Raw genomic sequence first — 27,822 nt, 5'->3', positions numbered from 1 at the left:
ACATAAGGTTTACATTTCTATGTATAAAAAATAAAGTTTGTCATTGTCATTATTATTTCTCTTTGAAATTAGTCTTTGTTGCTTACTTGATATTTCTCTTGACTCTTTTATCTCCGACTTTCTAGTAAGTTCAGATTTTTTTTTTGCAACAAAATCCTGAAAGTCTGGCAATTCATTGAAAAAAAATTTTTTTCCCATCAGGATTATGCTTAGTTTTGTTGGATGTAATACTTTTGGTTACAATCCTAGTTCTTTTGATTTTTAACATATAATGTTCCAAGGCCTGTGGTTTTCTATTATAGTCATTCATAGATCTTGGGTGATTCTAATTGTGACCTTAGCACATTTAATTGTTTTGTTGTTGTTGTCGTCGTTCCTTATAAAATTTTATCTTTGATCTGGGGGTTTCAAAACTTAGCAATGATGATCCTGTAGGTTTTCAACATTTCAGGGCAATTTCTTTAATTATTTATTGTATTTAAGATTTTATTTTTTTGATCATAGCTTTCAAATAGTTCAGTTATTATGTTTTCTTGACCTATTCTCTAGATCTATTGTTTTCCTTTTGAGAAAAACAACATTCTCTTTTTTTTCATTCTTTATATTTTATTATTTTTTGGTCTCTTGTAACTTGACTGGTGGCTTCTTGCCTATTTCTAATTTTCAGAGTTGTTTTCTTCCTTAAGACTCTGGATCTCCTTTTCTCGTTGGTTGACCTTTTTATAATCTTGTTTTCTTGAGTTCTTATTTTATTTTAGCTTTTTTAGTTTTTTCTCAGTTACTCTCATTTGATTTTTAAAGTCTTTTTTGAGTTCTTCCATGAATTCTTTTTGGAGCAGGTAACATTTAACATTACTCTTTGGGAGTAGGAAAGGCTTTTTTTTACTTAAGTATCTTCCTCTGAAGATCAACTTCAGTCTTCCCTATTCCCATAGTAACTTTCTTGGGTTCTTTTTTCTTTGCTTGCTCATTTTAAAAATAAGAGCTTGTTTGTGTAATTACCTCTAGACCTGGGGTGGAAGGATGGTTCCTCTGGCTTCAGGTCCTCCTTCAGTTCTCCTATCTAATCTGGAACCCCCAACGAAGAACTCTACCATTCTATAAGTGCTATCGCCAGCTTCTCTTCCCTACTGCTGCACCAGATGTGTGCTGGTTCCTTCTGTGCAGCACAGTTTGGTTGGCAGTTCCTTAGCAGAGATTCTCTCAGTCTTCTCAGCCTCAGACTCCAGACTCCCCTCACTTTCTGGGAAGTGAGAGTTCTTGTGGCTGGAGCCAAGGCTATCTCCCTGCTCAGATAACCCCAAGACACTCAATAGAGCTAGCCTGGAGGTAAAATGCCTTTTACAGGACCTATTACCCTAGGAGGACCACTTTGGGCAGATCCCATCCCAATTCTCATTTATTTTTAACTTTTCTGTATTCACCTTAAGTCACACTTTTGTCTTATTTGTAGGAGAAATTGGAAATTGGAAAGCTTGACCTATTCTGTCGTCTTCCCAGAATCTTCCCGTTCTAGATTTGTTACACATTACAGTCAAGTTCTGTTGGCCTGTTTGCTTTTCCTCAGCCAATTTTCCTATGATTATGCCTTGCATGAAATATTCTATTCTTCCCCACTTCAACCTCCTGGCTTCCTACAAGATTCAGCTCAAATCCCGTTTTGTGCAGAAGCCGTTCCCAGCTTCCTCCACTACTAATGCCTTTTCCTCTGAGGTTACTTCACATCTGCTTTGTGTATATCTTGCATGTAACTAGGTATTTATATATGTCCTCTCTCATTGGAATTCAAGCTCCTGGGGATTGTGTTTGCCTTTTTAAAAATAATGTTCCCAGGACTTAACACAGTTCCTGGCTTATAAGGAGCGCTTAAATGCCTTTTAATTGATTGATGTAGATGTCTTTCTCAGCATTTGGCTATGTGGGTTTGGAGCTTAGAACAGAAGTCAAAGCTTGGAGATAATAAATTTGGAAGTCATCTTCATAGAGTCCATAGTTAAAAGGCACGGCAGTGCATGAGATTCTCAAGAAAGAGACAGTATTGTATAGTGAGAGAAGAGAGGAGAGCCAAGGCAGACGGAAAGGAGCCAGTGAGGGAGAGATTAAAGTTCCATGTGAGGAAAGATTTACTTTGCTGGTTCAAAGTTTTAGAGAAGGTAGCAGGGAATTAAGCACATAGCTGAAGGGTATAAAAAAAGAAATTGGTTTTATTATGTAGGGTTCTCTCTCCTATGACTACAGGAAAGAAGAAAATTGGTGTTGATTCACTGAAGTTTGATGGAACCAAAAAAGGCAGGGCAATGAAGGAGCTCAGTAATTAATATTCCAGTTTTGGGATCCTCTTTTAGTTTTTAAATTAGTTTAAATTTCTTATTGGAAATCTTAAATGTTAGGATAATAGATATTTTACTATATATTATATTTTTACATTAATAGACAAGAGCATCAGTCACTTTTGGAAAAATTATCTGCACTAGAGAAAAAAGTGATTGTTGGAGGTGTTGATTTATTGGCCAAGGCTGAAGAGCAAGAGAAACTTCTGGAGGAATCTAATATGGAACTAGAAGAAAGAAGAAAAAGAGCAGAACAACTTCGAAGAGAGCTTGAAGAAAAAGAGGTAATAGTGAATTTTTATTCATTGTTGGATAGTTTGCTAACATGTATGGAATCTCATTCAGAAATAATAATTGGTCAGTAGTTTTATAATTTTTGTCATTCCTTTTTCACAAACAATATTTTCTGAACTTGAACATTTTTTTGCCTTAGCAAGAACGCCTGGATATTGAAGAGAAATATACTAGTTTACAGGAAGAAGCTCAGGGAAAGACCAAGAAATTAAAGAAAGTTTGGACGATGCTAATGGCTGCAAAGTCAGAGGTCAGTTATTTAAAAATAACTTGTAAAAATTAGTTACTGGGTTTTTTTGGTTTTGTTTTTATATTGTCTAAATTTCCTCCTGTGACAAAAGTTGTTCTAGAGTCCATTGACTTCACACTGCCATTAACCAATCTGAAAGGCAAATGTAGTTACAAAAAAAAATTAACTGAAGTTAATTAACTCAGATTGAGACGCTCTCCATCAGAAGTGTCTGTCATAATTCAGTAAGGGACATAATATATTACTTTTCAAACCTACTTGAAAGAAAGAGTGTGAGGGAAAAGGATACTATTTGTTGGTCAAAGGATGTTTTTACTAATTACAAAGGAAAGAATGTATCTTTATTAGCATAGTCATTTCCACTAGATCAAAAGGAACCATATATGCCCTGTCAAATAAGATAAAAAGACTTCTTCCAAGTGTTTTTTTTTTTTCCAATCATAAAGCAATTAGAAACAGATGCTGGAAGAAATTACTCTAATGCAAACTTATCTTGTAGTATCTGCTGAAACAATAAAATAGCAAATTGGTCAATTTTAACAGATTACTTTTAGCTATTGAAAAGCTTTTAACATTTCTGTCATTCCTCCCTTCACTTCTCAGAGAATCATCTCTTTTTGTTATAAGGAATAATTTTTTAATTGGCAAAACCAATAAGTGCATCAAATAGAAATAATATTAAGATAAATCTTTTTTTATAACTCTTATTTACATTGTGCTAATTTATATAAAGGAATCAAAAAGTATTCCTTTAATCTTAAAAACCTTAAAATCATTTATTTTGTTCTTTTTATTGTTGAAGTTAACTTATTTTTTTATAAGTTACTTATTAAAGTATAATTGTTACTTTCTCTTTTAGCCTAAAATGTTTAATTCTCATTTCCTTGACTTATTTTTATGAAAAAACCTTTTGTAAAAGTGATAAAACCACAAAAGAATAGTTAGAATTATGTTTTTTGCTGTGAAATAGGACTGAAATTACAATTTTTTTACAACACTTTTGTGACTTTAGATGGCGGATCTTCAGCAGGAACATCAGAGGGAAATTGAAGGTCTTCTAGAAAACATTAGACAGCTTAGCAGGGAACTTCGACTACAGATGCTTATTATTGACAATTTTATTCCTCAGGATTATCAGGTAAATAGTAAGGGTATCTAATTTTATTTTTAGTTCACTTAAAACATTTATTAAGCACCTGTTTTGTGAAGAACATTGTGTTAGGCACTGGGAAAAGATTAAAAACATTAAGACAGACATTACGTAGTTCTTTTGAACTTCATAGCCTATTAGCATATAAATAATTTTTATATAAAATATAGTAATATTATAGTCAGTGACCTCCATAGAAAACTTCTCTATATTATAAATCTTTTTTTAAAAATAGCTGTCATTCCTATTGTCCTTTATCAAAAAATTAGCACCACTATCAGCTTCCTCAACCAGTCAGTTCTTTAATGACCTCTATACCAGCCATTTCAGTTTTTATTTCAGTTGTTTTTAAGTAGTTCTTTTTTGTGCATCTTGTATTCATGGGAAATAGCTATTTCATTAAGATAATACTTTGAAGTAGGGAAGCCGCTAAATGTGATGAATTCAATACAGATTTGCTTAATGCTAATGTGACTAAACCCTATGATTATAAAGTGCCTCTGACTTTAATACTTTGTATTCTCTATGCCTATATACCTGGAGAAGAAGGCAATCAATAAGTGATTTTGATTGTAATACTAGCCAAAAAAGCCTCCAGAAATCCCTATTTGTGAATTCTGAATGACAAAGGATTTTGCACTAAAATTCACTTTTCTGTGAATTACATTTCATATTGGTTCAGTATCTGATTATATCTTCAAGCATTAATTAGCTTTTCCTACCCAAGAAAAGTTTCACATAATTTGGTTAGATTTCAAGTCTTCCCATATGGCAAAATACAAGATCAAAGAGTAGAAAATAAAAGTTTAACATTTTAAGTATTTTAATTATAAAAATGAAAAAAGATGAAACTTAGAACTTTTCATTGAATATCTAAAAAGATGTAAATATTTTTAATTAGGAGGATACAAGATACCAGGTATTCTTTTAGATCTTCTTTTAAGTTCAAATTTCAGCACAATATTCTTTGGGATATTGACCTTCTTGGGGAAAATAAGTTTTTTTTGACCACTATAGCTTCTCTACTTCACCTCATAGTACCCTTTTATCTGAGTGCATAGGGGATGCTTGGCCTTCTACTTTGTTAGTTTTTGAGCCTAGTCATGCTTTCATGTTTTTAGTACATTTACCCTGTTGATGGCAGAGTTGTTGAAATGGAATGGAGGGTGTTCAGTCTTGAAATGAAAAACTATTAGAAACTTTAGTAAGTATAGAAATCATTCATCATATGAAGCACTTGTAGTTAAGACACAGTCCCTGGCCCTGAGGATACAAAGACAAAAATGAAATAATCGTTGCTCTCAAAAAATTGTAACATGCAATCTTTCATCTCCTTTTGTATTTGATTGATTGTACTTTTAAAGGAGTTGTTTCGTTCATTGGATTTTTTTTCCATTTTACTAGTTCTATTTTTCAAGTTGTTTTCTTTTTCCATTTTGCCAAATCTATTTTTTAAAAAGTGGTTTTCTTCAGTATATATACATATATACATACATATATATATATATATATATATTTTTTCTATTTCATCAAATGTATTTTTAAGGAGTTGTTTTCTTCAGTTAATTTCTGTGTTTCCTTTTGCAAACTCTCCTGCAAAGCTCTTATTTCCTTTCTCCATTTTTTCTTCTAACTCTCTTTTAAAATCCTTTTTAAATTTTTCCAAGAGAGCCTTTTGAATTAGAAACCAGCTCATATATCCCTTTGAAACTTCATCTTGGAGGTAGTTTGCCTTTAGTGTCTTCAGGGTTAGAATTCTGTTCTTCTGTCTCCATAATGGCTATGCATAGTGAAAGCTCTTTTGACTTTTTTGCTCATTTTTAAAGGTTAAGGTGTGCTCCTAGGGCACAGGAGAAATTGTCCCAAGCTTCATCTAGAAGGCAGCAGTAGCTGTGCAGAGGCTGGTGCTGCAGCTTTCCCACTGTGCTGGATGGGTGTGATCAAGGCCTGCCTTTTATGCTGTGGTTCAGAGGTTTACTATTTGCCTTCTGTAGTTGCATTGGTGGTCTCACAGCTAGTCTGCTGATCCTTTGAATTTCTGAACCAGGACAGCATAGTCAACGCTGTTGTATTTTGGCTATGAGCCTTCCACTAGATTCCCTACACAGGGCCTCTCTGCCCTGGCCTCCCTGTGCTGGGGCTGCACTGGGCTGTATCCCTGCTTGCCCAATTGAGACAGACCTTTCCTAAAGTCCCTTCAAGATATCTTCTGCTGGAAATTTGTTGCACTCCAAATATTCGTGGGTTCTGTCACTCCAAAATCTGTCAGAGGATTGGTCTGATGTTTATCTGAGGGAAGCCAAGAAGAACTCAAAAGTCCTGTCTATTCTCCACCATTTTGGCTCTGCCCAAGGATAAAAACTCTTAAAACAAAAGGCTGTCAGGGAGAATGATGAAAAAAGATCACTGGGCTTACATGTGGAATTGGGTTTCCTTCTGGGATCACTGCTCCTTTACTAGTACAGTTTAGTGGGTTTTTACTGCATTTTTTCTTGAGTCTAGCAGCTCCAGGCATTAGGAAAAAGGAGCAAAGAATCTTGATCTGGGAATGCTGCTGTTCATTTTAATTGGGGGAGGAAAGAATCCTATTGAATTTGAGGCTAGTTTATATTCAAACTAGTCTTTAGGAAAAGGAGTTGGTCTTTTATTCCAATAGGGTGATTTATCTTCCCTGTTGAATTTTTGTGCTTTCCAAGGGATTTTTTTTATTTAGTAGGTCTAAGAAGCTACTGCATTCCTTACAAGTTTGTGAATCTGGATGATTAGAAAGATGGCAGTACATTAGACAGATATAGGAAAATTAAGAAGTAGATTTTGGAGAAAGAGAATTTGTTCTCCTTTGACATGTTGAATTTTATTTGCTTTCAGGCTATTCAGTGGGAAATGCATGGTGCAAAATGGACTAGATATAAAAATATAGATTTGAAGAATCATCTGTGTAGGAGTGATAATTATTTCCATGGCCACACTAGAAGGACAGAGATATGTAGAAGGGGTTGGAGAGAAAGAGGAAAGGAAAGGTGGAGAAAAGAGGACCCAGGACAGAATTTTGGAGTATACCCCCCAGGGAGCAGGATAAGAATCATGATCCAATAACATTTATGATTGTCAGTTGTAAGTTGGATTTTTTTTTAAAACTAAGATGGTCATACTTCATTCAGTTCACTCCCTCTGTACATAGAACACAGTGATAAGAATAGAGAAAAACAATTAAACAACTTATTATCTATAGGGAAATAGACAAAAACACATGGTCTCTATAGTATTCTATATTAAGTATATTATTAAGAGTTACAAAACAAATTGCTACATGCAATCCAAGGGTCTTTATAGACTTGAGTATATCAGAGAAAGTTTCATGGAAAAGGCAATATTTGATTTATATTTTAAGGAATAATTAAAAATTTCAGCCAGAAGTGATGTGGAAGGAGTCCATTCTGGCCATAGAGAACAGCATAAACAAAGGAAGAGAGAGGTAGGGGAGTGTTTTTGTTTGGGAGGAGAGAATGGTCTCTACTAAAAAGCATGGAAGAATGATAACAGAATGATGAAATACCAGATGATGTAAGGTCTTAAATTTCATTCAGAGAAGTTTGAATTTTACTTAGAAGGCAGCAGGGAATAATAGAAGATTTTTAAGCAGAGGAGAGATACATAAGAAAGTTCATTCTGTGGCAAAATGTACTTTGATGAAAATATCTTTTATTTCTTCTAGAAGTTGGATCTTATTTATGCTGTGCACTAGGATCTTATTCCCAATTGCTGCTTAGCTAGAACTATTATGGATCAATAAAGCATCTGAATTTTTTTTTACATGAGATTATTCTATTCATTTGTATGAAGGTCAGATTAAAGTGAGGTTAATACATATTTGTTAGGAGACTATTATAGTCCCAGCAGATGGCAGTGAGGTTAGTATTATAATGGTTGCAATGGGATTAGAGAAAGGGAAGAATGTGAGAAGTTGTTGAGGCAGAATCTATAAGATTTGGTGGTGTCCAATGGGAAGTGAGAGAAGGAAGAACCAAATGTAGTGCCTACATTTCAAAGATGGTACAGTAATGGTGTCTTATGCAGAAATAGGGTAAAAAGTGGGAAAACAGGGAAGGGAAGCAGTTTTAGGGACAAAGAAACTCAGTTTTAGATTCTGAGTTTGAGGTGTTGTTGGTAAATCTTGGTAAAGATGTATTATTGTAAGCATTTTGAGATGGGGAGCTAAATCCCAAAAGGAGAGACTAGGTTGGAAGATTATACATTTGATGAATCCTCTGCATTATAGTAGTAATTTAGTTGAATTTGGGAGTGAAGGAATTTGCCAAGAGAGTACAGAGGGAGAAGTGAAGAATGATAAGGACAGATTTGGGGATACTTAACTTGAGGTCCACACAGGTCCCCCAGTAACATCAGAGGGTTCAGGAACTTAAAGGGAAAACATCTTTATTTCGATGTAGTTTGTTTCCTTTGTAATCCTATTCTGAGAAGAGTGTCATAAGTTTCACCAGACTTTCAAACAAGCCTTTGAAACAAGAAAAGATGGAAAGACTCATACTAAATAAAACGTTACAAAAAACTAGAGGAGAAACAAGAAGGAAACTAGCATTTATGTGCTTCCTATGTGGCAAGTACTGTGCTAAATATTTTACAAACATCATCTCATTGTTATCTCATTTAAATTTTCACAATTCTGAAAGATAGGGGCTATGATAAGTGAGAAAACTGAGGGCTCAGCAGGGCATATTTTAATTTGTCTTTCTGTGCTCTGTTTTGTCACTTAGCTGCCTCCAAAGAGGAAAACCAGAGGAGTGTCCAGTAGGGAGTTGTTGTTAACAGTGACATGCTGTAGCATGGTCAAAAAAGAATAAAAACTGAAAACAGGCTATTAAATTGAATGGTTCTTAACTTGGATTTTAATATAATTGTTTTTACAATACTATGTATTTTAAGCATTTCACAACATTGTTCTGAGAAAGGGTCCACAGGTTTCAGCATACTGCCAAAGGAATGATACAAAAAAAAAAATTAAGAATTTCTGACTTGGGATGTCATGAGGGAACTTTGAGAAAATAGTTTCAGTAGACTACTAAGTGGAATAAAATTTAGGGAAGAGGGAGGGGAGAATTGAAATGATTATGATGTAAAGATCAAAGGCATCAATAACATATTTATTTTTAATTATAACAATTATAATCCTAATTAATGCGTTACTCTTTCTTGCCTATAAACATTAAGCCCATAATGCAAATGAAAGAATTTCTATCCTTACAAAAGGACTTTTCCTTAATATGTTATGTAGAATTAACGTAAAATCAGGAGCTAGTATTACATGTAATGGGGATAAATTAAAAGTCTTTCCAGCAACATCAGAAGTAGAGCAAAAGTGTCCATTATCATCACTACTTTTTCAAAAGAAATGCTTACTTTATCACTAAGACAAGGAATCAAGGGAATAAACTTAAATAAGTCAATTGCTTTTTATAGGTGATACAATGGTTTATGTAGAGAACTTTAAACAACTGAAGATCACTTGAAATAAGTTCATCAAAGTTGCAAGATATAAAATAAAATCATATACATCATAAACATTTATCTATATTACCAACAAAACCTAGCAGACAGAGAAATTACATTTAAAATAACTAAGAATGTATAAAATACTTGGAAGTATACCCACCAAAACACATGCAAGAACTATATGGATACAATCACAAATCTTTAAAGATTTATATAGATTCTAAATAATTGGAGAAATAATCTTTCTAGACTGAACCAATTAAACTAGCAAAGCATTCCTTTTTAGAACTAGAAGAAAATAAAATTCATTGAATGGTTCAAAAGGTCACACATCTCAAACTACTCTATAAAGCATTAATTTTCAGGTGATTTGGTTTTATAACAGATGAGATATACAACAAAGAATCCTAGTTTTTGATAATGCCAAAAAAAAAATTAGTTTCTTGGGTAAGGACTCACCTCTGAGGTGATTGTTCATTCAAAACATTCTATCTTTGCCTCCTCTATATGTAAGCTTCTTTGACAATCTGATTCCTATCTTTTCAGGGGTCATCTTTATGCAAATAACTCCCAAATCCATTTCTTCAATTCTGCCTTTCAGCATTCCAGTTCCATAACTTGACCATGGATTGTCCACCAGTACTTGATACTCCACATATCTTTCACAAAACTTTGTTTTGCTTCTCTTAACTTGGTTGTATGTATCAGTGGCGCAACCATTTGCAATGTCATGTGTTCAGAATAACTTAGTGTTATGTTAGCAAGTCCTTTCCATTCTACTTTTGCAGTATGTGATCTAGCTCCTTCTGCTTTCATGCCACATAACCCCTCACTACTACTTATCTACACAATTGCTTTACTTCCAGCCTCCAAACTCTTGTTGCTGCCATTGTCAAACATATCTTCTACATATTGACATCAGAGATGTTGTAAAAACAGCTTTTTTTCTGTTATTCAAGGCCCTCTGTAATCGGATGTCTCCCTATTTTTAAGCCTTATTTCACATTGTTCTCATTCACCTATTCTTCATCTCAGCCAAATTGAAATGTATAGTTCCCCACCTGACCTGCCTTTACTGTCTCCTCTTTGCTCACACTTTCCTCTATCACTGGAATCCCCACCATTTGTAACCAATCCTTGTTTAATTTCTGAATTCCAAGGCATCCTTTAAACCTAGCTTAAATACTGCCTTTTCAGAAACTTTTCAAAGTCCCCAGATCTGCAGTCACATTTACTCTCTTGTCTCTTTGATGCATTCACCATTTCTTTTTGTTGTGTTCTAATTATTTGGGTAGCTGTCTTTACCAGACTCTCAAATTTAAAATAGCCAGGATCCTGTTTTATTTAAACTTGGTATATTCCTTCCCCCCCCCCCCCTTGAGGCTGGGGTTAAGTGACTTGCCCAGGGTCACACAGCTAGGAAGTGTTAAATGTCTGAGACCACATTTGAACTCGGGTCCTCCTGAATTCAGGGCTGGTGCTCTATCCACTGCGCCACCTAGCTGCCCCCATAAACTTTGTATATTCCTAATTCCTTGCACAGGATACTTAAATTAAATTAAATTCATTTGCAAGTCAGGACATCACTTTCCTAATGTAATGACCCTCTTTGAGACAAAGAACTTATATTTGTTGAGGACTGATTCCTTGTTATATTTATGATTTTTCATCTTTTTTTAAAAAATATAAATTTTTGAAGAAAGCATTGAAAATAAAGCATTTTGAGGATTGTTGCTTGGAGATATTCATGAAAGGTACAGGTGGAACCAACCTATAAATTTTCCCTATAAATTAAAAAAAAGTTGTTTAATATTTTAAGCAGAATATCTCTATATTTTTCCCAAGGAAATGATTGAAAATTATGTTCACTGGAATGAAGATATTGGAGAATGGCAGCTGGTAAGTATACTTTTACAAGCATTAACATTAGAATAACCTGTTAGTCCCATGTTTGCTAATTAATTCTTTTCTTTTTATTTAAGAAATGTGTTGCCTACACAGGAAATAATATGAGGAAGCAGACTCCAGTACCTGATAAAAAAGAGAAAGATGTAAGGGTTTCATTACTTTTGTTGCTATTACTGTTGCTTTAAGAATGTTGTTTATTACATTGTTCAGCCAGCCATATGGCCATGTTGTCCTTTACCTATGGAAGAAGGTGTTAGGATTACAAGGTGATAACTCAGATTGTCTGGGCAATTCTCTAGCTCAGAATTCACACCTTTGGTTCGGTCCTTGAAAGGGAGTTTACACCTTTGGACTTCTGAAGAGGAGTTTACATATTTGGAGGAGTTTACACCTTTAAGCAGAGCAAGTTCATTGGTTGAAGTATTTTCCCACAAGCCCCTGAGTTCTCACGTGCCCATTCTCTGCAAGGATAAAAGAGGCAACATTGAGCCTGGAAAACAGTCTGACTAGGAGATTGAGTTTAGACGGCAGTCTGGAAGGATAATGAGATGACCGGACCTTACATTTTGGCACCCAACGTGGGGCAAGGACTGATTCTGAGCCCTTCAGAGAGAGCTAGCCTGGACTTTCACATGAAGTTCTTTTAAGAAGAGTATTGTTCAAAGGGATATTCTAGTGATTATTGTAGGGAGAATGCTCAGGTAACACTCATTGTGGCTCAATGACTTAACTTTATTCCTCTGGTGTTTATCTGCAGATAGAGGATCCTCAGACTATTTTGGAATCTGAAATATGTCTATAATGATTTCTTTAATTGCTGCTTTGGTTTTAGGCCAACAGGGAAATGTGACAGTGATAGAAGGACTTGTCATATCTATTTCTAGAGAAATGTGTCACACATCAGAGGTTTTTATTTTTTGCCCTTCTAGCGCTTGATCATTCTTTATTCACTAGACTTAGGATAAGAATGTCAAGTTGCTTGTGTAGAAGACATCTTTTTGAATTGCATTTTTTTGTGACTTTCATAGAATTTGATATTCAATAGAGTGCATTTTTTAAATGGAATTAAAATTGTTCCATGTTTTCTTTTACTTAGCCCTTCGAAGTGGACCTTTCCCATGTGTATTTAGCTTATACTGAGGAAAGCCTGAGACAATCTTTGATGAAATTAGAGAGACCACGCACTTCAAAGGGAAAATCAAGGCCCAAAACTGGAAGAAGGTAAGAATATTTTTTGAATCTTATAAATCCTGTCTTAAGCTATTCTAGTCATTAAAATACACATTTTGTTTTTATTTCTGTTAATACAACCAAGATTTTGGTTGAGACATTAAAGATCTCATTTGAAAATTAGTTTCATTAAGAAATATTACATTGATTTTTCCAGCCATAATATATCTGATCAAAAGAATTTAAAAGGAATTTAAAAGAAATGAATTATTCTAACCCTTTTGACTTAGCTAAGATTATGCTGAGTCTCCCTTTGTTCTTTGTAAACACCACAGATATCTCCTGCATTGTCTTAGTCTCAAAATCTTTTGAGTCATGAGACAGATTTGTAACTAAGCTCTTCTGGTGAGATGCCTCTTTTGCTAAATCAGTTGTTTCAGTGGTGTTTGTTAACAGACCATTTCTGATAGATTTCTTTCCATTTTCTCTCAATTTAGGGAAATGTCCCTTTCCATGTCTATGTGTTTTCTTCTTTGAGTTTCTATCTACTTCACATTTGTGTCAAATAGAAGTTGTATTAGTAGCCACATTATTCATCAGCCAACTGGCATAATAGAGATAAGTAGCTTATCAAGAAAAAGTTGGAGTCCCATGAGTTAAGCTTTCATTTGTTCCAATTTTTCCCTCCAACTCTATGTCCAAAATGATCATAGGATCTTTAACATCTGGAAGTGATACTATCAAGGCAGGAAGTGAGAAGCTTGATTTTTTTCAGTATTTTGAAGGATAAACATGATTTTGTGTCTTCATAACATTTTCATTTCTTGACAATTGAACTTGATATAAGCTAATTATGTATACATGGCTGAAAAAGTACTAACTTTTACATATTTTAGACTTAACCTTACTGGATGCTTCTAAGGAATAAACAGTCTACTTTTTATTATAAAATCCCCCCCCCCCACTTCGCTGCCTGAGAAGTCAGCTTGATAGAAGTAATAATTTTAAAGATTATCTGTTATGAAATATGAAATATGTATCACACTATGTAAATGCTCACATTTTGGCCTTTTGAGAAAACATTCATTTTCTTCTTGTTTTCTCTCCAAAACAGAAAGCGTTCTTCGAAGCCTGAGACTGTGATTGATTCTTTGCTTCAGTAAACGTTTACAGATCTGAAATCACAATAAAATTAGTACATGTTCTAATGGTTGGCCTAGCTATTTAGTTTACCTGAGAACATTGAGGATTTTTCTGTAATTTCATACAGCCAAGGCTATAAAATAATGCCTTATTCTGGAGTAAGAATTAGAAATTATCTTTTGTCCAAAAACTATTATGCTGTATATGTTATATAATATAATGTGTTCCAACAGCATAACTAGTAGTTGTTAAATTGTCATAATGTGCGCTACTACTATTTGTTTTATGTAGGAAAATTTGAAAGACCATAGTTGCACAGTGGCAGTGTTCGATGCATATGTAAAGTAACAAGTTATTTACCCAGGACCTTCATAGAGAGAAACTGAATTTTAAGACATGAAAAAAGTTAAATGTCATGTCATGCCTTGCACATAGAAACTGGCAGCTTCAAGTATCCTGTGTTGAACTGTTGTATTTGAATGTGGTAGCTTTCATTTATGATATGGCTCTCTTTCACTATTTGAATATTTGCTCATTGCAATGGTAGTATTTGCTGTAGTTAAAGTAAGAAATGAAGCAGCTCATCTAAAGAAAACAGAACACATCTTTATCATGTCAACAAATAATGTACACTGACAATGTACTCCTTCCTCCTTTCCAATCTTCCTGTATCCCCATTGTCTTACTGTTAATTTAAATTCAAATGAAACATACATTTTTGTTTGGGCTAATAAAGATAGCAAAGCCTGTGGATTTATATTTTCAGTGAATTGTCGCTAATTTAAGGGTGCCACATTTTTTATAACAAGTACTTAGAGAAATCATGAAATCAAATAAGTTAATGATTTAAATAGCCATTGTATTGCCTATGCTGAAATCTATTTAATGTATCGTAGGTGAATTGATGTTTTGAGAGTATTTAAGTCTTTATTGGATTTTAGTTATTTACTTTTGGAGTGAAAGATTCTCATTCTTCAGAAACCCCCCCCACACTAAATGAATAAGAAGACTTAGAAATTAACCATTGATAAAAGAAATCAATTGAGAGCTTTGCAGATGCAGTTGGTGTTGCCTTTGAGTTAGAAGCAGAACAAAAAAACACTCACCTGGAAGATGTTTAGAGGAAATTGAATTTCTTCTCAAGCCCATTAAGCTGGAGATTTTTATTTCCCTTCTTCAGATTTTCTGGATTCGGAAGTGTGGAGCATACATCTTTACCTCTTCTCACACAGTCATTTGAGTGAGGTCATTTCCCTATTTAATACTGGTTGGGTGTTTAGTTATGATTTTTACAATGTACAAAGTACTTTATTAGAAACTCATTCATCATTCTTTTCATGATTAGTCAGCTACAAAATGGAGGGTTACTTTTTTTGCTTGAAACTTGCACTTCTACTAACCACTAGCATTTTAATTTTTTGTGTGAATTTTTAAATTTAAAGAAGTCATTGTTAGCTAATGCTTTAAACCTCGTTGGTTTTAAATGTCTTAAATCCTCAAAAAACAGTATTTGTTGACTTAACATGATCTCAGTAAGCATTTTAGATAATCATTTATGATTTTTTTTTTTTTTGGAACTAAAGGGGTGAAAAATTGGTAAGTTATCTCCAAGAAGAAGGAGCACTGAAGTTCCTGAGTGTGATGAGAATAATTTGTGTTCTCTCTTAGTAGTATATGAGAAATTTTAAAATCTTCAATACTTCCTCATTTAGAATTTATGACTAAAATACTATGAAGACTTTGAGTTGAATTTGTGTCCTGAAAAACAGTGTCATTAAGATTCCTTAAAAATTTACCTGTTTGGGGGCAGCAAGATGGTGCGGTGGATAGAGCACCAGCCCTGAAGTCCGGGAGGACCGGAATTCAAATGTGAATTCAGACACTTAACACTTCCTAGCTGTGTGACCCTGGACAAGTCCCTTAACCCCAATTGCCTCAGGAAAAAAATTTACATGTTTTTCCAAAACCTCTCATGCACTGGAGGCCAAATGGCACAGAGGAAAGAGTGGTAGATCTGGAGTCAGAGGGTGTGGATTCAAAGCTAGGTCTGAGACTATCATCTTTTGACCTTGAGCAAAGTGGTTAACTCTCTGAGCCTTGGTTTTTCTCATCCATAAAATGAGGGTTTTGGATTAAGTAGCCCCTCTGGCCTCTTTTTAGCTTTAAATATTAAACTCTTCTGAATTCTGGGAGTAATGTCTGCAGAGAAATCTTTTTTGTCCAATAGAAGTATAGTTAATATTTTTCCTTTTGTAAGTACATTATTTTTCAGCCTTTAACTCAATGAAAAAAAAAGTGTGCTTTAATAAAGGAAGTATCTTTGAATATAAAAGTATATAATATATAATAGCTTACATTTATAAAGTGCTTTAATATTCTCAAGGCACTTTATATTCATTTTCATTTGTTCTTAACAATATTTTGAGTTAGGGAGTATTCATATTATTATCCCCATTTTACCGAAGAGAAATTTGAGATTCAGAGAGGTAGGTAGTATTTTGTCTGAAGTCTTACAGAGACAGGATTTGAATCCAAGTCTGTCTGACTCACAGTACAGTGCTCTTTTCACTACACTAGAACATAGATTACATCCCATGTCATTTTTTCCCTCTAAAGACAACTCATATCTATGAAAAAAATGGTTGTTTTCAATGATACAGAAAATTGAAGTGTTTATGCTGGCGTTTTTATGCTAGATGAATATAATTTTCTTAGTTTCATAAGATATTGACATTAGATTTATTGACCAGGAAGCTTTGAAGCAAAGAAGGGATTGAGTTTTGAGCCATTCAGTAGTTATGATAAAGTTTACATAACTAGTATGCTAAAGTGAAATAAATTCATAAGACTCACTACATTTAAAAACCCATAGGCTTGAGTTTGTAGTGACTTCAGTGAAAATTCCATGAAAGTGCACAACACATAGACATTCTTAAAATGAGTAGACTTATTCATTATATAGATAAACTTGGTCTAAAATACAAATAATTAGGCTCTCGACTATTTCTTATGTTTTCCTTTCATTTAAAAAGTAATAAGAATTACTTATTAAAAGTAGCACTGACAGCATTGATAGGGGTAGAGGTTATTAATTTATAGTTTGTGATGTCATAACTTTTTTAGGGTATTAAAATATAGTGTCATTCTTCATAATATACATAATTCTTCATTAAATTAAATGCTAGTTAACTAACTACTAAGACTTTTCTGAATATGCACACAAGATGATGTATATTTCTCTCAATCACAGTTGTTAGTTGACATGTCTGTGAAAAATTTTTGGGTAGGAGGGAGAATAGTTTTTATTTTTTATTTAATAAAAACTTTTGATACTTTAAAAGTTAGTTTCAATTAAACACTTATAGCCTTAAATGTTTTGCTTTTTCTGTGATCCATTTTACCTATAACACTCATTTTAGTTTTAATATTTGTTATGCCTTTTTATTTTGTTTTATAATATGTTTTTAATAATTTCTCTTTCCCCTAAAATCATATCATAAGGAATCTTCCTTCCTCCCCCCACCTTCCCTCCAAGGCTGGGTTAAGGAAAAAATCTCTTTTCTCATTAGAACATATTGATGTTTGGTCAAGTTTTAATGTATGTTTATACTTTAATGTTATTTAACTATTCCTGGTTCTAAAGTGCTAGAAAATCATCTTCCTTTAGTGCCTTTGATGAATTTACACTGTAGTCTAAACATATAAACTTTTAGCAACAATGCTGTGTATGAGCCCTAAATAAACATTGTACAGTTAGCTTCATTTGTAGTATTTCTTTAATTTTGAAAATAATTATTTGTTTAATTTTTATGTAAAAAGTTTATTTATGTTGTAAATACCAGTATTGTATGTATACATAATAGCATGTTCATCCTGATGAATAAAAATTTTAAGGTTAATGTGGATTTGATCCTTCTCAATTCTTTTAATGCATATTATTCTGTTTTTAAGATATTTTATAGGCACCAGATATTTTTTATGCTTAGTAAATCACTTTATTGGCAAGGGAATAACCATTTTAATAGTAATAGTATCTACTCTGTTCCAGAAAATGTGCTTAACAAAGATTTCATTTGAGCCTCACAAGAACCCTTTGAAGTAGGTCCTATTATTATCCTGATTTTACTGTTGAGGAAACTGAGGCAAACAAGAGTTAAATGACTTGCTCAGGATGATATAACTAGCAATTTTCTCAGGTTGGGTTTTAACTCAGGAGTTCCTTACCACAGGCCCAATGCTTTGCCACCTTGCTACTCCACCAGTAGTGCTCCAGAGAAAGAGGCTTGACTCATTTTAAATCCAGAAGGGTGTGAAATGTCAAAAAAAATTGTTCAGAAAATTATACTTTAAATATTCATTACATCTGTATGTCTATCATACAACAGTACTCTAGGATCAAGATTACTATCTTATAGTTTGTGATTTTATAACTTTTTTTAGGGTATTAAAATATAGTGGCATTCTTCATACTGTACACAATTCTTCATTGAATTAAATGCTAGTTAACTAATTACTAAGACTTACGAATATGTGCACAAGATTTAAGATTGCTATCTTTTCATTCACAGATTCTAATATCTCATGATATTATTCATACCCAGATTTTTTTCATCTTTTAAGAAATTGGTGTGCTCACAAGTGACTGGTAAAATAATTGTAAGGGCTCAGATTAGCCCAAACATCTAATGAACATGGTGTCTTTCTGCAGGTCACATTTTAAATTAGCCTGCTTAAAATATTTGTCAGTTTTGCATTGCCCTCAACTTTTATGTTGAAAACCTTGTTTTTGATTCCCTATTCCTGACATTTTTCACATCTAACTAGTTACTAAGCCTTATTAATTCACATGTTTTCCTTCCATTTTATTCCCATTCTTCATATTTAAGTTCCAGGGTGGCTTCCTTATGTGGTCATCTAAAGCTGGAATGGCTGGCTATTCACTAAGTAAACTCCAAACTCCTTTCCCTGGCATAATGCTGTATTCAGATTACATATTTTCCAAACATGCCCTGCTTCATTTCCCCGTTATGCTATTTGTTATTATTGGAACACCCTTCCTCCTCCTTTTCAGTTGAATTCCTCAATAGTTAACCTCCATTTTATTGATCTTTTCTACTGGGTACCTTATGTAATATTTAGTTTTGTGTCTCTCTAATGTACTCATGTATTTTATATTATAGTTATTTGTATATATTTCATTTCCCTACTAGACTATAAGTTTATGATAACATACCTATACTTTGTATCTTTCTCAGGGCTTAGCACCATATATGTCCAATTTGATTACTTAACAAATGTTTACTGAATATAATATGAAAAGCTAAAAGAGTCACAAAATAAGTTAGGTTATTACTCTTGCTGAATTCACTGAAATTAGTGAATTCATCTTATTTTTGAAGAATGTTAAAAAGCACTTTAGATTGCCTACACACTACTCCTAGAAATTTTAGTAAAGAGCTACAGTGACAACCATTTTCGTGGGTCTTCATCCTACTTTTTCTTGCTTACTACCATAAGTAAAATTTCTATAGACTTAAAATCTGGAAACACAAAGAATTGCCATTATTTATACAAGACAGTAAGTGAACTGAGATTTATAGTTATAAATATATAGCACAGTTGAGATGAGGGTCTAAACCTAAAACTTTAAAAAAAAAACTTTTTATGCTAACACATTTGGCAAAATTATTTGAACTTAATGACTACTAAGTTGTTCCATTCTCAAAGGCAGATAATTCAGTCCTGCTTTGGAAGCTAAATAAGTGAATGTGTGGGAAAATGAATCTGAAAAGGCTACTTCAAAAAAAGCTAGTTTCCTCTTAGCATTTGCTGGGCTTCCTGTGACCCAGTCTTCATTTCTTTTATCAGTGTTATCTGAACATCATATTGTCATACTCAAAACATGTATAACTTTGAATTTCTTTAATAAAGATCAGTTACTCCCACTTTTGGAGGTTGGGAAAATTTTAGTGTTTAATTGGAGACAAGATGTATTTATGTAGAAAGGCACTTAACTGGGACTTTACAACTAATAAAATGTTTATCAAAGTTGATAAAAATCTTAACAAGAGGATATTGCCTAACCAAAAAATACAAGCTGTATTACAGAGTAGTCATGGGAACTTTGCTTTCTATTCCAGTGTAGGTAAGAGAGGGTTGAGCGTATAATGATTAGCCTACTACCTCAAAAAGTTGATTGTAGTAATATAACTATATGCTGTGAGATTGAAAATATTATATAATAAAAGTTGATTACTTTCCTCTGAACTTCTACAGTACTTGGAGTTGATATCATAACAATCTAGTACCTCATTACATTGCCATCTTGTACTATTTTGTAGTCGGCTTGTCTTCCCCTAACAAAATCATAAATTTTCTGAAGCCAAATACCATGTCTTAATATATTTCTGTAATTCTGCATTGCTGAAAACATGACAGGTGATAAATATATTTTTGTTTATCGAAATTGTGGGACAGTAGTTTGACTTATCTAGAAAATAAGACAAAAAGATGTGCTTATAGGAACAAAGGTAAAAAACTAGAGAAAGTGAGTAAAGCATTTCCATTCATCAAGTTCTCCATTTGAGTGGGGAAATATTTCCTTGCTTAAATTTAAATTCAGGGGATCCATAATGTTCTTTTGGTGACATCTTCCCCTTTGCAATTTAAACTTGCAATTCAGTCAATTGGCCTCCTTTTCTAAATGAAATTATTTCTCAAATGAGATAATGTATAGAGAAGTACTTTGAACTTTGAAGCACTAGACAAGTTTCAGGTGTTATCAAGTTATCCTTCCTCTCCCACACCCCAACCCCATTGTCTTTGTCCTTCTAGGTACTGAATACCCTCTCCCAGAAGGCTTCACACTGAAGTTGCCCAGAACCCTGCTCCAATCCTTGGGTCCAGCCCTATACCAGCAGTCATTTATTGGGGACATGTAAATAGGTTACCTTACCAACTAGACTGTATGTTCCTTGAGGGCAGAAACTATTTTTTGCCTCTTTTTTTTTTTTTAAACATCCATCATTTAGCATAATACTTGGCACATAGTAAGTAAGTACTTAGTAAAGTACTTTTATTATTTACATAGTAAATATTTAATAAATGCTTGTTGATAAATTGACATGGCCACACTGCTTAAATGAACACAAAGTCACAATGCAATCCTGGTAAGATGGTAAACCTTGCCACTGCTCTCTAAGGTGCACTGTTAACATCTGCTATGATGCTATGCATTCTGGACACTTAGTATTGCCACTTGACCGTCAGGCCTCTTGGGCTTTGTCATGTTATCTACTACTGCCCCCAGGAGTCCCTGGGGTTGTCCATCTGTCCTTCAGTGTATAGTTTCCTCTCACTTCAAGAATGGCTCCTTCAGAGGAAGAGCTGCTACACTTGCCCAGTGCAGTTATTTTTGCATAAAGGGTCCCCTTCTCCCACTCTCTGCATCTTAGCTGGGTAGGTAAAATCCTACAGATTTTTTAAAGCAGGGTATTAAGTTCTTTTGTTTTGCGGATGTTGTGGCAATCAATTTAAGCCTATGACACCCTTCTCAGAATAATGTTTTTATGTTTGATTTTTGACAAGCAATCAGGATTAAGTTTTGAAATCAGGGTTAAGCTATCAGGGTTAAGATCTGTTGAAATAGTTTATAAAAATATTTTTAAAGAACAAGTTCATTGATCTCAGTTTAAAAACCTTCTGATTTAATAGCAGTGTAAAAGCCACCTCCTTCCTGAAGTTTTCCCTGATTGCCCTCTCTCTACCTTTTTTCTTCCTTTGAATCAACATAATATTTTTCAACTTTTATGGCATTATATTCTGCCTTTTTATTGTTGTTACTGTAAACTCCTTGAGGTTAGGGACTTATTCTTATCTTTTTATCTCACTTAGTATCTTACCCATAGCCTGTCAATTAAATTTGCTGACTTAAAGAATTAACTGATTGGTATGGATATACCCTTCACTAGTGTAGGTTGCAGACCTTCCACATCTTATCACATAAGGGATTCTTGTTTGTGTTTTCTCCATCTAACAAGTATAAGCCCTGCTTCTCATCGGCTTAGGAGACCTTGATAGGAGACCATGGATGAACTAAGATAGTACAGTGGTTAGAGTGGGTCTGGAGTGAGGAAAACCTGAGTTAAATGTGACTTCAGACACTGGCTATGTGTCTTTGGGCAAATCAACTTCTGCCTCAGTTTCCTCAGTTGTAAAAGGTATCCATCTCCTAGGATTATTGTAAGGTTCAATTGAGAAAATCTTTGTAAAGTGCTTAGCACGGTTCCTGGCACCAAACAGGTACTTTTCCCTTCCATACTAATTCTTAAATGGTTGACAGATGAATTGAAAAATTAGAAGACAAAACAACACTTGTGTACTTTCTCATTGGCCTTAAGAGAATAACTTTCTTAATTTCTGGTTGCATAATCACTTTCTAGACTAATCTTTTGTAGTTAAAGGGTTAGTTTTGTTTTTTTGGGGGGGTTTTTTAAATCCCCTTCCCCTAATTTTTTTGAGGGCTAATGATTCCCCCTTTTAAAAAAATACTATGATTTTATCACTTCCACAGGTGGCATTTTATTTAAAATTATATCTAGATGTGTTGCAGCTGTCACAAATTAGTTTTGAATTGGGCTTTGTGGCTCTGGGAGTATGTGAAATAGGAGACTATAAACCAGTGTAATTCGGGGTGAAAAAAAGCCATGATATTAGGCCTAATTTTTTTTTTTCCAAAAGTATGTTTAAACAAGTATGTAATGACTTGTCATCCCTTAAATTCATATCAGGCCTTTCTCAGAGATTCTAATACCAAATTCTTTGATGGTTATATTGTCTTAAAAAGAGTTTCCTAATTTTATCTGCTTTGTTTTCCTCAACTAGATTTTAACCTCCTTAAAGGGGCTGTCATATGCATTTTTTTTAATCTATTATCATAGCACCGAATCCAATTCTAGAGCCATACTAGACACTTTATTTTTCAAAGAAATGGAAATCCATAACTAATAAAAATAGCTAATACTGATTAAAATGAAATATTAATCTTAATATATATTTTATTTAATTATACATTATAAATATATAAATATACTGTTTAAAATATATAACTATAAGGAAATTATAAATTAAGATTTGTTCTCTAAAACTGTGTGCTTTTTGAAAATATCTTCTGATTGATGGTTTTTAGTTTGCTCAGGAAATCTTGCAATTTAGTAATCTTGGTTTCATTCACAGGACATTTGGTCTGTAAAGGGAAACATTATACATCAGCTTATTTCATTATTCTACTTTTGCCACTAAATCTGTTTACTTGGGGACAAATCTATTTTCAGCTCCTGACTTAGACCCCCATGGCATCTCATTAAAAGTAGATATTTTCCAGGATATTATGAATTTGTTTTAATTGGACCTTATGTCTACTAGTGGAATAGCAGGAGATCATTTGCTTATGTTTTGTACCAACAATTTTGGCTATTGAAAACGATGCTTATATCTACATCAAACATATAAAACAGATAACTGGCTATAATTTAGCAACATACTGTGTCTACCAATGGAAGATAAATTCACATTTACATGTCATTTTGAATGGCAACTTTAAACATCTCTGTCACATTCTTAGCTGCTTACATTAATATTCCTAGAAATATGCTGTTGAGAATGTGGGTAGTTTATCTTGTTATGCTGTAAAAGTTTGAGGAAAAATGCATGGATGGTAGGTGGGACCTATCTACTAGCAGTGGTATGAGAATCATAAACTTTTTAAGGGCAAAAGGGATCTTAGAGATCATCTACCCCCAATTCCTAATTTTGCATGAAATAAATAACTCACGTATAATAAAGAAAATGGCTTGCCTAATTAGGGTCACAGTAATATATGAAAATATTTAGATGGACTCTGTGAAAATAGTGACTAAATGATGAATTGGGCAGTAGATTAGTGATAAAGGTGAGCAGTAGAAGTGCATGCAGTTATCACTGACCTGATTCACTAAATGCATTAGGTTTCTACACATTTTCTTTAGCTCTTGTGTTGGACAGCTGTTGGAGGCCTGTTGAAGCACAGTGACAGCTCTGCATAATGTTTCAAAGTCATTCACTGTCTAGAAAAAGAAATAGTTGTCAAAGAAGCTCATAGTCTCTGTCACTGTTCCTGTCTGTTTCTTCTGTTTCTGTCTCTTTCTCTCTGTCTCTCTCTGTCCCTTTGTCTATGTCTCTTGTCTTTCTCTCTCTCTGTTTCTTCTGTCTTTGTGTCTCTCTCTTTCTCTTCCTCCCTTCCCCCTTTCCCACTCTCTAGGAGGGATTTATATTCAGACCACATTTCATATTTTTTTAAGGAGGACAAATAGATGTAAGTTTACTTATCTAAATATCAAGTATATTTTGACTGCCTAAAGCTCCATCTCTTATATAAGTCTAAGAGGAGTGTTAAAAGTTTTTTGGATAAAAATAGAGCTAAAAGGGTTGTATATGTTAAAATGAAAACATGCTTTAAGGTTATTTCTCTTAAATATTGTTAGATTTATGTTACTCCCAAGGATGTACAAGTCACCTTAGTGGAATGGTGTAAGTACCTATTAGTCAAAGATCACTTTGATCTTTAGCTTTTCTTGAACAAAATTGGAGCCTTCTGTTTCTGTAATTAGGGATTTTAGAACTTTACCATTGACACATCATGGAGACTTTAGCATTAAAGAATACTATTTCAAATTATGTTAAGGAAAGCAGCTTTAAATATAGGACCAGACAGCATAAAACATAATAGCCAATGGCAGTGGTCTTCAAACTTTTAAAATAGGGGGCAACTAGTTCACTGTCCTTCAGACTGTTGGAGGAGCCGGACTATAGTCTCATTTGGGCCCCATGGGCCCCTCAGCCCATTTGCCATAAACCAGCAGGCTACATAAACGTCCTCAGTGGCCCGCGGGCCGTAGTTTGAGAACACCTGGCCTATGGCATGGGGTCCAATATTAGTTATATATCCTGATATTTTTATTAAACTTAGGTGCCTGGAATCTCATTTCAGAGCCAAAATAATTCAAATCTGTATTTGCTGATTTTGTTGTTTCCTTTAGCATTAATCCATTCTGTCAGTGAAATCAATACCAGCTCGACAAATAGAAATTCTCTTGTGTTTTAAAAGCAGTTCTTTGATGGACAGGAGTTTCTCTATTGTGAACCTCTTTGAAAGGATGTTTGTATTCGTTATGTTTGATAACAAAGCCCACAGTATATTGAGTGAGAATAGCCCACTATATATTAAATGAGAATCTCAGAATAAAAAATTACTTCATCTAATCCTTACATTTGAATAGGATTCCTTCTATAACACCCCTGACCAGTGGTCATCCAGCTTTTCCTGAAGATTTCCAATGAAGGGAAGCCCCCAAAGCAAAACAACCTCCTTTTGAAATGCTCTAATTGTTAAGCAGACCTCAGATCTAAATTCATCTTTTCACAAATTTAGTCATCATCTGCTTTCTAATTTGCCTATTCACTTATTCACTTCACATTATTATTCCAGGACCACCTTGATCCTTAAGTCGTCAGTAAGCAATTATTAAGTGCCTACTATGAACCAGGCACCGTGTTAAATACTGGAGATACAAAGAAAGGCAAAATATAAACAGCCATTGCCCTCAAGCAGCTCATAATCTGATTTGAGAGACATCTAGTAAATGAATAAGCTACATGATAAATATAACTGAGAGAAGGCATTAGAACTAAGAGATTGGGAAAGTCTTCTAGTAGAAGGTAGGATTTCATCAATTACTTAACATCTTTACTCAGACCATAATTATCTTCCCCATTGGTAGCCTAGCCTGTGTCAAGATTCCTAGGCTCTGATATGTTAGCTTTTGCCTTTTTTTTTTTTTTTAACCAGGATGCAGACTTCATGTTACTTCTTGGCCCTCTATGTGTCATATCACCAAAGGTTCCCCAGTTATATGTTGTCTTCTTGAGAGGACTGTTTGTCTTGTCAATTTTTATATCCCCAGTAGTTGGCACAATGCCTAGCATATAATAAACATTTACTAAATATTCTATCTACCCATTTCTCTATTTGTTTTATTGGATGAGATACTATGCTTTACAAATCACTTTCTATAAAAATCAAATAGCCTGTTGATCTATACCAGCGATTACATCCACATGAGTCACTTATACTCACCATGGCCAGCTGAGAACATGAGGATTCCTCAGGTAACAACTTTGGAGTACTGGAATTCTTGACACATACACACACACACACATACAAATCCAATGTGTTGGATTATTTAAAGATATTACTTAGGAGTATTTAAAAAAACATTTTTTCCCTACAAATACTGCCTTTCTTGGATACAGTTGTAGGTATTTTGCTTTCTTTAAACTTTTTGTTCCACAAATTAATCCAATTAAAAGAAGAAAAATAAAACAAGGATGAAAGAAAGAATACACTGAAATTATTTTAGAAGATGTCCAACAACTTAGGGACTGTTAAAAAGAGAGCTTCCCAAACTGGCTATACCAAACAATGAGGATAATACATTGAGATTTGAGAATGGGAACTTATTGAAGGGGTTATGAGTTACAGCTGCTACGTCTGGACTCAATAAATTCTAATACATAGTTGGAAAAAAAACAAAGTAGTGTCAAAAGCGGGAGCCATTAAATCACACATAAGGATTCCTGTGAACTTCATATTGACTTAGAAAATCATATATTAACATTTTATTTTACTGTATTTTTATTTCGTTAAATATTTCCCAATTCCATTTTAACCTGGTTTGGGCAGCATGGGGAAATTTAATGGACTGCATGTGACTTGCATGCTACATGTTTGAAACCTCTTCTATAGAAGCTTATATGGAGCCACTCTGATATCTATGAGACTTAGAATCATGAATATTTTACAGTTGTTTCACTGACATATTCTTGATTTTTTTATTATAACTTTTATTGACAGAACATATGCATGGGTAATTTTTTACAACATTATGCCTTGCATTCACTTCTGTTCTGACTTTTCCCTTCCCTCCCTTCACCCTCTCCCCTAGATGGCAGGCAGTCTTATACATGTTAAATATATTATAGTATATCCTAGATACAATATATGTGCACAGAACCATACAGTTCTCTTGAGCACAGGAAGAATTGGATCACTGACATATTTTTTAAAATATTGTGTGTCAGATCCTATTTCCAGATAAAAAAGAATGCAAAATTAAATATGGAGACATAGTTCTTGTTCTAAAAGAGCTAATCTTCTAATGGAAATTATCACTATGCTGGAAAATATCAGTTTTATAAGCCAATTATGTATTTAAGACATACAAGGAGTTTGCCAGTGGATTGGAATAGAAGCATGCTGAAGACACAAAAGGAATTCCAAGCAAAGCAAGCTCAAGTACAACAGTTTTGCTTCTCTTAATCTTTAAGATGTTAACTTTGGCTTACTGTTTACAGGTGATGGTGTGGTAAGAAGGCTGACTGGGATCAGGAAGATCTGTGTTCGTCTTTTCTTGGATACATGTGACTATGGACAAGTTGCTTAACTGTGCAGTGCCCCAAACTATTAAGTTACAGTTTAATGGTCTCTCAGACTATTAAGTCATAGACAACTGACTGATCCATATCAGTAAAGAGAGTTTTTACTCTTTACAGTGGCCCAAATAAATGTGTGTGTGTGTGTGTGTGTGTGTGTGTGTATGTGTGTGTATACACACACATATGTGTATATATTTCCCCTATTTTTGGTTAATGCCCTAATTTTCACTGTTGTGTATTTTAGTTCCTTGGAAAATAACTTATTTGTATAAATCTAGTAATCCATCAGAGAGAGATTATGGCTTTCTTTCTTGAATGCAGTCTGTTCATTGCCTACCATGCTTGTTACATCTCCATACTGACAGACTATTGTATGGTACTATCCTAAAACATTTCTTTTGCCCTTCAGTTATGGTACTTTGTCACTCACATTTGCTTCTCTATTTTTTCCTGACTTTTATCTCTTAAAATAATTTTTTTTCTGAGTACCCAAGATAAAGTTTCAATTGGCCTAATTTTTATGCCTCCACAGCCTA

General features: G+C 33.9%; 1 protein-coding gene across 6 annotated transcripts in view; it reads left to right on the top strand.

Annotated features, from left to right (window-relative positions):
• Nucleotides 1–27,513, top strand: part of KIF3A (kinesin family member 3A) — a 74,859-nt gene extending 47,346 nt beyond the window's left edge. For 4 of the 6 annotated variants that reach the window (XM_074290992.1, XM_074290989.1, XM_074290988.1 and 1 more), the window contains 7 exons: nucleotides 2,434–2,614; nucleotides 2,764–2,874; nucleotides 3,887–4,012; nucleotides 11,381–11,434; nucleotides 11,518–11,586; nucleotides 12,540–12,664; nucleotides 13,728–17,658. In XM_074290992.1, coding sequence (XP_074147093.1) covers nucleotides 2,434–2,614; nucleotides 2,764–2,874; nucleotides 3,887–4,012; nucleotides 11,381–11,434; nucleotides 11,518–11,586; nucleotides 12,540–12,664; nucleotides 13,728–13,776 — 715 coding nt within the window. In that variant the 3' untranslated portion in view covers nucleotides 13,777–17,658. Of the gene's footprint in view, nucleotides 1–2,433; nucleotides 2,615–2,763; nucleotides 2,875–3,886; nucleotides 4,013–11,380; nucleotides 11,435–11,517; nucleotides 11,587–12,539; nucleotides 12,665–13,727; nucleotides 17,659–20,590; nucleotides 20,613–27,205 lie in introns of those variants that run through there. The other 2 variants (XM_074290991.1, XM_074290990.1) reach the window with 2 other exon arrangements.
• The last annotated feature ends 309 nt before the right edge of the window (nucleotides 27,514–27,822 follow it).

Source organism: Sminthopsis crassicaudata, chromosome 2, assembly GCF_048593235.1.
Source record: "Sminthopsis crassicaudata isolate SCR6 chromosome 2, ASM4859323v1, whole genome shotgun sequence".
In the NCBI taxonomy this organism is placed as follows: domain Eukaryota; kingdom Metazoa; phylum Chordata; class Mammalia; order Dasyuromorphia; family Dasyuridae; genus Sminthopsis; species Sminthopsis crassicaudata.
This window is presented reverse-complemented; position numbering and strand designations above follow the sequence as displayed.